The following is a 13,166-nucleotide window of genomic DNA, read 5'->3' on the forward strand; positions in this document are numbered from 1 at the left end:
AAACAAAAATCATGTACAACGTGCTAGTGGATGTCCAGGATGTAATAATAAACAACACTGCACTTGAGACAGTAGACTAGTATGTATACCTGGGACAATTAATACATACATCTGGCTCCTTACTTCCAGAAATCAACCGAAGAATGAAACTGGCTTAGGCATTTTTTGGTAGAAATGCAGTTATATTCAAATCGAAGATGGCAATCAATCCACCTGAAGAAAAAAGCATTCGATCAGTGTGTACTAACAATCATGATACTAAAGGAAGAGATAATATCCAAACTCAAAGTGAGTCAAAGGTCAATGGAGCGATGCATGCTAGGGATAACAAAGAGAGATCGAAAAAGAATAGAATGGATCAGACAGAAAACCAAGGTTACTGATGTAATCCACAGAATTAAATCTTTAAAATGGCAGTGGGCGGGACATTTAGCGAGAAGAACTGACAATAGGTGGTCCACTAGAATTACACTGTAGTATCCAAGAGGCGTCAATAGACTATAGACCAAGAAGACGTCCACATTTAAGAGGAGACTATGACATAAGGAAACAAGCCGGTACAATATGGCGCAGAAAGGCAAATTTTCGAGAATCATGGGCAGAAATGAAGAATAACTGTGTAAGGGAGGTTGCACCATATTCGGTAGAATATGCTGAAAATGATGATGATGTTTGGTCAACGCAATGAAAACATATTTGAGACTTTATTTGGTCTTTACTAGACTGATTGACTAGGTCTATGTTACGATTTCTTTGTTATAATGTCTATATTTCACAACAGTCCTTTCAGCGGTCTTATGCATTTACAGTAAGTTACTTACTTACATATTTCACTCGTCTTATCAACAGTAAACGACTGGAATCTGATGAAAAGGTGGTATAAAAAACAGATATTTTACTGAAATATTTATTTCCAACAAAACGGAACTCCTAATAAAATGATTTTAACAATCCATCATTTGAAATGTTTGACATGCTCCTTTAATTAACCACCGAATTTGCAAATAAATTCTATAATAATAACAAATACAGGAACTGTAATACAAACAAACATTTGGCACCAATTTAGTATAACTGAATTGGACAGTAATGGAAGTATTCATTTATATTTTGTAAATGGACGGTTCTATTATAAACTTTTTACCAATATACGAGTAGAAAATATTTACAGCTCAAGATATTGTAGTATTGTAACAATCTGAGTTCTGTTCATATTAATGATATTAGCCTTGATAAAATAAATGTCAGAGATAAAACGCTTTAAAAAAAATATTACGTATACACTACTAAATATAGTACACAACTGATATGTTCGTTATATATACTACAAACAAAACATTATATTAGAATAATTCTTAGTAAGCTTCTAATCCACAAAAATAAAAAAAATCGTATATGAGTACAGCAACAGCTGTTAATAAATAAGAATCTGGTGTCAACTCATAAACTTTTTTAATTTTTGAAGAATATAATGATCAACATCACTGGACTTACAGCCATAAAGTAGAGTCTTGATCTTCTTAAGTCTCCTTCGCCATTCAGTCCAAACCAATAACAACCGTTGCAAGTTCTCAATGGAGAGTTGCACTAATTTTCCTAGTCTAAAGACGAAAGAGGTCTTCATCTACTTTTTAGATGGTCTAGATGTTTCGGAGTCGTATGTCAGCATTGGTAACTATTGTATTGTCAGCACTTTGGTTTTCTGACTTAAATATTATCTGCTTCTAAGTTGTCTGCTTATCCCAATGTATTTATTGACAACTTGATACATTTATTTTATGCGAATTTTATGATAAAATTGTTTACAAAGGATACAAAACAATTTGCCTATACTCTATTGATTTTTCAATCAATATATTGATAATAGATGATTATTCGTACCGTAGATGGAATATAAACCGGTTGCTTTGTTTTTTTTTTAATTTTGCTCTTATCCTAGTGAACATTTTGTGTAGATGAATCAATAGAGTAATAGAACTATAGTTCGCAAGATTCTTTCTTTGTTTAAGCAGAGTTAATATATTTTTTTATTTTGTCTACCATATAATGCATCGTATACACTTAAATATCTAATGATAATCAAATGCGAAAATTGTTAGTCACTTTTCCATATAATTTTAAAGCATGAATTTGAGACATAACTGCACAAAATTATTCTTCCTTGTAAGCCATATCCTGAATTATTTCTTTCCTACGTTTCTGCTGCGACTGGGCCACATATTACTAGACGACGATGCATTAACATAAGAAGAACGGACGTTGACTGTCATAGAGGCAATCTAAGAAAAAAATAATTCAAAACCACAGTCTATATCCCATGTATTAATTACAAAATACCCTCCGAGAAAACCTTGATTTTTTAATTTAAAATTGTAATTGTAATTTAAAAAATTAAAGTCAAAACTCTAATGCAAAGGTTGAAATTATTTACAATAAGCCAATTGGCTACAGTACTACCGGTTTATGACAGACGGCTTCCAAAAAAGGTTCAAATTAATGATATTAATATCAAATCACTACGAAAGTCCCAGACCTACAACATAAATAGAGTGAACGAATTGTAAAACGGCAAAAATTTATATTAAATGCTTAATGACATGATATCCGGCGAATACAGCCAGCACAACAGGTATCGAGCCATCAGAAATCTTTAAACGACTTAAGAAAGTTATTAGCTCTTATCGAGAACACAGGCCTTCTTACTTAGTGGGGTTTAGTTAAAGGACAGAGTTGGCTGCAAAGTAGGGTATCATCTGATTTTTGAAGAGGAAGTCGTGAGCCTGATGTACAAATATTGCTAGTAATAAAAAATCTAAATATAATTTAGAAAGTATCAACATTCAAACGTCGACTGCCAAAATTTGAGACCAATCGTATCATTGGTTTATACGTCATATTGGTTTAAGGATAATAAAAGTAACAAATATAAAAAGTAGAAACACTTTAAGAGCGGAACCCTTTGATCCCCTATCTGTTTACACCGACGCAACCGGTTCGCACAGCCTTGAATCGTTGTTTTTGAAAATAACGATTTTGTAGAAAGTGCCAGTGCCGATGTGAATGTAATTCCCGAAAAGTATCCATACAGAAGATTCAAATACATTTAAATGCTGAAACACAGCAAGTATGTCTTAAAGTGTACAACAATCTACATAAGATATTCGGCTTCGATGACAAACTGTTGACACAAACAACTTCTGATTTAACAGAAATTCCACTTTCGACTGTATACAAAATAGTTAAAAATGAATCCTATCATCGCAGGAAGCGATGTGACTACAAATTTTTAAGACAATTTATAGACAGCTCACTAAAATTCCAAATAAATCTTCAAAAAAGCTGAATCACAAAGCTTTTTAATGTTAAACACACGAAGCAATTTAACAAAAAACGAAATGTGGCACTGGTGGTGACCGAGGAGGAGAAGCAAAGCTTTCTTATCGTCTAAGCAGGGGAAGCGATGGTTTTTCATTTAACTTAATTCAATTCCATTTGATTCGATTCGATTTTTCGATTCAATTCGATTAGATCTGATTTTTCAGAAATAATATACCGTAGCGCTATTGCCGATATATAATATGCTTTATGCATCTCCAATTTAAAAGCATAACGATCCAATATTAAATATGACGTGTACTACACACCTTCGAAGCTCAATATAGCGCTATTGAAGTGTTTGACTGTCTATCGCAACGATGATAAAAGAACATAAATGGCCTCCCCACACACTGTATTCTTCAGATCTGGTCCAAAGCTATTAGTGGCTGTTTATCACTACCACTGGCAGCTTCAGGTACAGTACTCCCAGATTTTTCATATAGCCAACATAGACCAGTTGTAATAGAAATTGGCATTAAAATTCCAATAATATAATCCTTTCCTCGACCTAGGTGGAACTTTCAAAAAGCAGACTGGGCGACTTTTACTCGAAGATTGGACAAATGTCTGAGATGGATACTCCCAACAGGTGCAAACTACATGAGATTTGTTGGCGCGGTTATCTCTACAGCGAAGAAAACTATACCTAGAGGACATCGTAAAGAGTATGTTCCAGGATGGGATGAAAAATGCGAGAAATTGTACCAAGAATACAACGAAATCTAAGACAGAGAAATTGCGGACGAACTGCTACACAGTTTGGATGCAGCCAGACGACAAAAATGGATGGAAACTGTGGAAAGATTAGACTTTGATAAATCAAGCAGAAAAGCATGGTCTTTACTTAGAAAACTTGGTAGTAGCAGACTCCCAAATAGTGACAAAGTACCAATAGCTCCCAACAGGGTAGCCTCCCACATTGTAGCAACCTCAAGAGCACCTAGAGATCGTGACCACACCACCAAAGTAAAACAAGAACTAAAAATACTAAAGTCTGCATGCCCGCCTACATCTGAATACTTTGACGAGTTTACTCCAGAAGAAATTATTTCAGCAACATCAGAAATCCATCCTGAATTTTTACTCCACTGTGGCAAATATGCTAGGAAATGACTGGCTGATTTCTATACAGATATGTTAAAATCAGGAGAAATCCCCCATTCACTAAAAAAGGGATCAAATAATAGCCATATTAAAACCAGGAAAGGCAAATGATCAGCCCCAAAACTATCGACCGATTGCACTGCTGAGCTGTATCTATAAACTGTTGGAACGCTTAATCTACAACAGAATTAGTAGAAACATATCTGAATTGATACCTATTGAGCAAGCAGGGTTCAGACCTAACCGCAACTGCACAGATCAGATCCTATCCCTAACAACACATATTGAACCAGGTTTTCAAAGAAAGCAAAAAACATCCGTTGCTTTCATTGACCTATCAGCTGCATACGATATTGTCTGGAGACAAGGACTAATCTACAAACTAATTCGTGCCATTCCGTGTCAAAAAGTAACTAAACTCATTGATAGCATGCTCACCGACAGACCTTTTCAGGCCACAGTGGGCAATTTTAAAAGTGTCCAAATGAAGCTCAGCAATAGACTGCCACAGGGATCTGTTTTGGCACTCTTACTGTTTAATTTATACACCGCAGACCTACCTGGGACAACTTCACAGAAATTTGGCTGCGTTGACGATTGGGCCATTGCAGCAAGACATAATAACATGGATATTACAGAAACAATACTAACGGATGACCTTGCCGTTATGGGAGAATACTTTCGCAAATGGAGACTACGGCCCAATGTAACGAAAACCGAAGTGTGCTGTTTCCACCTGAATAATGCCCAAGCCAACAAAAAACTCTCCGTTCACTTTGAAAACAGACTGATCACTCATAACTCAACACCAAAATATCTTGGAGTGACTCTGGACAGAACATTAAGTTTTAAAGATTGGCAGCAAAACTGAAAACGGGAAATAATATCATCCAAAAGCTATGTGGTACTACATGGGGGTCCTCAGCCTCCGTACTCAGATCATCCGCTCTCGGACTTGTATACTCGGTGGCTCAATATGCTTTCCCGGGCTGGCTCAATAGCAAACATACGAAGATTATTGACACCCAATTAAACCAGACAATACGAATGATCTCAGGTACAATTAGACCCACACCGAACTATTGGCTTCCCATTCTGAGTCACATTGCACCGCCGAAACTGCGAAGAAATCATTCTCTTCTCAGAGAATATCAACAAATCGAGACTAGCCATCAACTACCCATCTACCATGATAAGCTTGATATCGAAATAAACAGACTGCGCTCCAGATATCCTCCATTGCTAAGAGCCAACTCCTTACATGAGGAACATTTCAACCTCACCAACGCCTGAAGAAGACAATGGGAGAGCGACTCACCACAGGAAGCACATCAAATGGTCTGTATCGATCAGAAACAGCCCGGCTTTGACCTGACCCGCGATACCGGGACAACGCTAAACAGAATAAGAAAAGTAGCGGTAGATGTGCTGACAGCTTATATAGATGGGGAAACGCCCTTATTCCTGAGTGTGACTGTGGTGCGCAACGACAGACCGTCCGTCATATTGTTGAAGAATACCCCCGAAGGCGATTCCCTGGACTTTTCGATGAGTTCCTGAATGTGACCGAAAATTTTTTACATTATATTAATAATAAATTGCTGAAGGGAATAATATGTCCATTGCATAAAAAGGGGGATCAACTGGAGTGTAAGAACTATAGAGGCATTACTCTGTTAGCATCTGCGTACAAGATCTTCGGCAATGTATTATCTGAAAGACTTAAACATTTTACAAAGGATATTGTTGGTCAATATCAATGCGGATTTACTGCTGGAAAGTCAACTACACATCAAATTCAAGCACATAGGCAGATTCTAGAAAAGTCACTAGAATATAACATAGAAGCACACCATCTCTTCATTGACTTCAAAGCAGCCTATGACAGTGTGAAAAGAACTGATAGACTTGAATGCAATGATAGACTTTGGGATCCCACCTAAGTTAGTTAAGTTGACCCACCTAACAATGCAAAACGTAAGCTCATGCGTTAGAGTTGAAGGAGAATACGTTCTTTGACATTAATAATGGTCTAAGACAGGGGGACGCGTTGGCGTGTCTGCTCTTTAATATTGCCTTGGAAAAGGCAATCAGACAATTAAATATTAGAATGAATGGAACTATTTTTAATAGATCGACGCAAATTCTCGCATTCGCTGACGATATAGTTATAGTGGGCAGAAGTATGAGAGACATGGTGCAGTGTTTTACAAGGCTTACGGACGCAGCAAGTGAATTAGGACTTGTGGTAAACGAGGAAAAAACCAAATATATGTTGGTTTCTAAAAACCCTCGAAATATCCAACAAAGAATTCAAATTAACAACCATACCTTTGAGCAAGTCAAAGAATTTACATATCTTGGATCGCTAGTAAACGCAACAAACATAAGCGACGAAATAAAAAGACGCATAGCAATAGCAAACAGAACTGTTCACGGCCTCCAGAGACATTTAAAAAATAAAAATATAAAACGGGCACTAAAGCTTAATATATACAGGACCTTAATAAGACCAGTTTTGATATATGGGGCTGAAACGTGGATCTTATCTCAAAATGATAAAAGACTTCTTGGTATTTTTGAGAGAAAAATTCTTAGAAAGATTTTTGGAGCCGTAAATGAAAATGGGCTGTGGCGTCGAAGATACAACTTTGAACTGTATCAGTTATACACCGATCCAGATATTGTGAAATTCGTTAAAGTGCAGAGACTTAGATGGGCTGGACACATTGCTAGGATGTCAGATCACGAATACACGAGGAGATTAACATTTTCAAAACCAGAGGGCACAAGAAGCAGAGGACGACCACGAATGAGATGGATTGATGATGTGGAAGAAGACCTACAGATTCTAGGAGTTAGAAGATGGAGGGAAGTTGCCAGGAATCGACAGGAGTGGCGACTTCTTTGTGAGCAGGCCAAGATCCACAACGGATTGTCGAGCCACTTATGATGATGATGATGATTAATAATAGATTAGATGTTCGTTTGTAATACTTCGTGTAACGTTTTATATTGATTTTTAATTATGTGTTCTTGTTGTATGCCATAAGATAAATAAAATCACTTCAAAAATTCCCCAGGGAAAGAGCTAAATAAGGAGGATATTGAGGAAAATATGGCATATTTTAACACCAAAGATAAATTGTTTTATACAAGGAACAATCAGATTATTACAGAAGCGTTTAAAGCGTGTATCACTCTAGAAGACTATGTTGATGAGTAAGGTCTAATTTTACCATAAACTTTTATTACAACTTGGATTGAATTAAGTGTGGCAATAAATAATAAAGGAAATCTACGTAAGTTACGTTAGTAGGGATGTAGGAAAAATATCCTCAACCAACAAAATCATACACAAAACTTTATACATGACAAATAGGTTATTCACAGTAAAAAAATAGAAGCCAATTTTATTTGTACAGTAAATTACCATAAAATATTCACAGCTAAGGAAAGCGCGCAAAATATATGTACACGAGTAGGCGAGTCGTAACACGAAACATGCTTGTGATTACTTACGAGTATAGAATCGAAAATACTCGAAATCACGATTAATTCACGTGTAATTGTTTAGTCACGCTTTTTCTTGGTTGAAAAAAACACATTACCCATTTTTGGGTAACTTTTTAAATAGCTTCCATTACTTTTCCAACCCTTACACAAAACACACAACAATTTCAAAGCTATAACAATTTGAGCTGAAATATACATGTGGTAAATAGTGTTTATATAAATATATATTTACAAGTTTCTACTCTAATAAAAAAAAAATTATTATATAAAATCTATTTGAAAATGTGATGATATATACTGTTAGAACCGATAAATATTATTTACACAATAATATTATAATTAGTATTTTACACGATTATAAATTTACAAATATTTTATATTGTAATATCACAATCAAAACAATGATCATTCCTTATCCATGAACATCTAGATTTCACTACCAATATTAGACTCATTAAGTAATTTTTAATATAGTTATCTCCTTTTTTAGCTCCGCTATGCTCTATTTAGATCCAAGCATCATTATAGATTATTTTTTTAGTAGTATGGCAATATTTTAAGTTAGTAAAATTGATGCCTGTCGATGATTGTCTAACATAAAACAGTTAAAATACATTATTAATTTACAAATCTCACTAAGCTTATGGTACATTAGATCTCAACATTGCTACTCTGAAAAATTAGGTTGGATGGACATTAACTTTTGCTGTACCACTACAGATTTGATAAACTTAAAATTGAGCTTATATTTGTATACGTCAGCAAAAATATATATTCTCAAAAAAAGTCTTAGCAATAATAATTAGTTTTCTGTTACATTTTGAACATAAACTGCACAATATTATGCAATACTATAGTTTACATATCAGGTGTCTAAATGCAAAACCCCATAAGTCACATGTTTTACGATTTTGACATTTTTATGTAATTCTGCCCGTTATACAAAGGCCTACCAGTTTCTGTATAGTTTTAATATATCGACATCTTACATGAAATATTCTGGATACAGAACAAGCTCTAGATGCAAAACTCGACATATCCACAGCCGACTTTGGTGCAAACACCGACATGTCCACGTCAACCAATAAGAATGGAGTTGAATGTAACACATGCCTAGGGTACATGTCAGACTAAAAGAAGGGATGGTTTAACAGTTAATGTATGTAGACAAGATTTTATAGACATTTTACTAGTTAAAAAAGACAGAATTTTAAATATTAACAAGAGGCTAAAACAAACTAATGAGACCCTGAAATAACGTCGTGGAGGAGACAGAGCGAAAGGAAAAAGATCTAACCTTGCAAAAGCTCTGGAAAATTTTTAATAATACTGTAAGAAACCTGAAGATTATGGAATCATTTTCAGATACATATTCACGAAATATAATGTTGGTTTTGAACTGAATGTTCCACGTGTCTGCAATTTAAAGACAAACTAATAAGACCTTAGATGCTGGCACAAAAAATCAGATAATGGTTTATCAGCGTTTTCACAAAAGTCGAGCTAAGTGTTTTTATGAGCTTCTGAGAGAAAACCAAGATTATGCTAACGTAGTGACATTCAGGTTGATTGTCAAAAAAACAGGTTGGGGGGTTTATAACCCATGTTCTTGAAAAAAATATGAAACATTATCCTTTTTCAAGAAAGTCTTTGACGAAAATCCTACTACATCTACGTCAAAATAAGTTAGTTGACTTATGCTTTGAGAGAGTAGGAAGCAGGCGACAACAAAATTGAAAAAATTTGTTTGGAAGACACTTATATTTCGATATTTAAATATTTTTTATTTTTTCATATTGGTGTATGACCATGACCACACTTTTTTTTTAATAAAAAATACAAAATTTTTCTGATTTCTACTATTTTAAGCAAGAGTTTGTGGTTAAAACATGGCACATCCAAGCCAATAGCAAGCAAAACTCGACATGAACAAATTTAAATTTCATGTAAAATAAACGTCGATGCAATATATTTATCGGCATTTTTTATTAGGTGTAGAAATAGCTAAACAAAAATAATATCCTTTGATTCAGGTTATTTCAAACAGAAATAAAGTTTTTTCGGGTTTATTGCACAATATGCTTAGTCCACGACCGAACAAATGATGTAAGGAATACCAAACAGAATACTAGGGCGCTCCTATAAGAAAAAGGTAAATTTTGGAAAAGTGGCGATTTATTTCTCAAAATAGTCTCCTTTTAGTTCGATACACTTGGCCCAACGATACTCCAACTTCTTTAACCGTCTGAAAAATAAGTTTTATCGAGGTCTGCAAAGTAGACTTCCGTTGCGCGGATGACCTCCTCATTCGACTTAAATTTCTACCCGGCGAGTGCCTTTTTCAAGTTTGGAAAATGAAAGGTGTTACACGGCGCCAAATCTGGAGAATACGGTGGATGGGACAACAGTTCGTAGCCCAATTCGACCAATTTCGCCATGGCGACGACGGAGGTATGAGCAAGGCATGAATCTGATTGCATAGCAAATATCAAAATCAGTTTGATATGTACAATATACTGCACAATCTGTCTCGACGATTTATAAACGGTTAGTATATTTCACAATATATTAAACGCCCAAGATTTTCTTTAGTGTATGTCTGTATACAGTGCATTATAGCTTGCCTATATGAAACTCTAGTGGTAATTTATCTTTTGAATATATACATTAGTATTAAAAAATAATTTCACGGTGGAACCATTCTAATCTGAAGTTAAAAAATACTTTGTACATTAGAAAAAATGTGAAATTCGATTGTGTAAATGAGCGCTAACAAGAGCTTCTTAAGAAAGTGTAAACTGAATCATGATTCCAAAAACCTTGTATATAGCAAACATTATAATAGTAGAAAAATACAAATTCGGATTAAAACTTACATATTACCACTAGCAGCAAACCTACCATTAGCAGATGGAACAGGTTCTATATCTGCTGGAACACCAGCAGCAAATCAAATAAATGTAAAGAAATAAACCTTAAGATCAGTGGTACAGTTTTACTATACGGCTAAAACCAGAGTTGATCTGAATTGACAAAGAAAACGAACACAATTTTTAGTAGACTAGTAAGGAACTTTAATTTAAAACACTTAATTTAATTAAAGAACAATTAATGTTTGGTTATATGTAGACTAATTTTAATAACATATATAAGATATTGTCAAAATCCGTTTGATATGTACAATATACTGCACAACCTGTCTCGACGATTTATAAACTGTTAGCATTATTTCACAATATATTAAATGCGCAAGATTTTCTTTAGTGTATGTCTGTATGTAGTGCATTATAGCTTGCCTATATGCAACTCTAGTGGCAAAGATATGCTCTTTTGAATATATATATATATATATATATATATATATATATATATATATATATATATATATATATATATATAGTATTAAAAAATACTTTCACGATGGATTCATTCTAATCTGAAGTTAAAGAATACTTTCTACATTAGAAAAAGTGTAAAATTCGACTTTGTGAATGAGCTCTAACATGAGCTTCTTAAGAAAGAATAATCTGAATCAAGATCCAAAAACCTTGTATATAGGAAACAATATAATAGTAGAAAAATACTACTATTACCAGATGTAGCAGGTATTATATCTGCTGGAACATAAGCAGTAAATCAAACAAATGTAAAGAAATAAGCCAGTCAGTGCTGACAATTCGTACAGTTTTACCATATAGCAAAAACCAGAGTTGATCTGAATTGACAATGAAAATGAACACAATTTTTAATAGACTAGTAAGGAACTAATTTTAATAACATATACAAGAAACAAAAAATTTTGTTTGGTAAAACCCTATAATGATTAAATCAATTCCTTATCATAAAATAATATTGATAAAACAATATGCAAAACAATCACATTTTCAAATAAGAAATATTCAAATTATTTAAAAGGCCTAAAATTCGTTTAGCTGATGGTGCAATCCAGTTCGCCGTGTTTTGGTAAGCCTTCTAGAGTGACAGCTACAGCTCGTGTCATATATGTCATAGTTCCGTAACAGCCACTTGGAGCGCTATCGTAAAAGTGTTGACAGATGTAAGCAGCTCCGCCGCACAATAATCCTCCAGTTCTCGACATTTCTCTTAGTTCCTTAGGTTTAGCACAACATAAAGTGGCATCACCTTCACATTTCATCTGAAAATAAAAAAATAATAGCATTAAATTAGTGAAGCAGAAAAATTATATTTCATGAAATTTGTTTAATTTGATTTTTATTTTCTATTTTGTTAATCGCCATTTATGTTTATTTCTTCAAAAAGTTGTCAAAAGACACCGAGTAAAAATACCTTTTAAATTATTTATCTGTCACTAGAAGTCCTACTAACAATTTTGGGAACAAATACCCTATGATACCTACCTACCTTAAGTACCCTACATATTACAATTTTTTTCAAAACTGTTCCTTCATATCATATTACGTAACATTTTTTTATAAATATTTTACATAATAGTATACACATGAATTTACTTGATGGTTGGTTTGAAAATTGACGGCTGCATTATAAACTTCGTACTATACAAGATATATACAGTTCTTCTTCTTCTTTTTATGTAGACATGACACTGTCTCTTTTTCAATGTGCCTCCAGTAAGTTGTCGTACCATCGTTTTCGTGGTTTTTCTACTGATCGCCTTCCTATTGGGGAACAGTCTCTTGCCGTCTTTACTACTCTATTTATTGTCATTCGGCTTATATGATGGTTCCATTCTACTCTTCTATTTATTACCCAGTTCTTGATGTTCTCCACCTGGATGTTCTGTCCTATAGTGTCTTACCATCAATTTTTCATCTCCGCTGTTTCTAACATCCTTTTTGTACTCATTGTATCAGGTAGTGTTTCTGCCGCGTATGTCATTATTGGTCTGATGACTGTTTTGTAGATTCTGCCTTTTATTTTTCTTTTCCGATATTTTTATTTCTCCATATTGTTTTATTCAGGCAACCTGTGACTCCCATTTCAGTTTAGAGCTTTCCGTAGCTACGTAATGTGATGCCTAGATATTTAAACTCGATCATTTATTCTATTATCTGACCTTCCAGCTCCAATTTACATCTTAGTAAATTTGCTGTTATAACAATGATTTTTGTCTGTTTTTGGGGAAATTAACATGTTCAATTTTCTGGTGGTTATATTAAATTGGTGCA

At 34.2% G+C, this 13,166-nt stretch overlaps 1 protein-coding gene across 4 annotated transcripts in view; it reads right to left on the reverse strand.

Moving 5' to 3' along the window:
• Window positions 1-1,944: 1,944 nt before the first annotated feature.
• LOC140452845 (probable phosphorylase b kinase regulatory subunit alpha) overlaps window positions 1,945-13,166 on the reverse strand; it is a 95,203-nt gene continuing 83,981 nt past the window's right edge. For 3 of the 4 annotated variants that reach the window (XM_072547188.1, XM_072547180.1, XM_072547183.1), the window contains one exon: window positions 1,945-12,154. In XM_072547188.1, coding sequence (XP_072403289.1) covers window positions 11,927-12,154 — 228 coding nt within the window. In that variant the 3' untranslated portion in view covers window positions 1,945-11,926. The remainder of the gene's footprint in view (window positions 12,155-13,166) is intronic. The other variant, XR_011952226.1, reaches the window with a different exon arrangement.

This window comes from Diabrotica undecimpunctata, chromosome 1 (genome assembly GCF_040954645.1).
Source record: "Diabrotica undecimpunctata isolate CICGRU chromosome 1, icDiaUnde3, whole genome shotgun sequence".
Taxonomy (NCBI): Eukaryota; Metazoa; Arthropoda; class Insecta; order Coleoptera; family Chrysomelidae; genus Diabrotica; species Diabrotica undecimpunctata.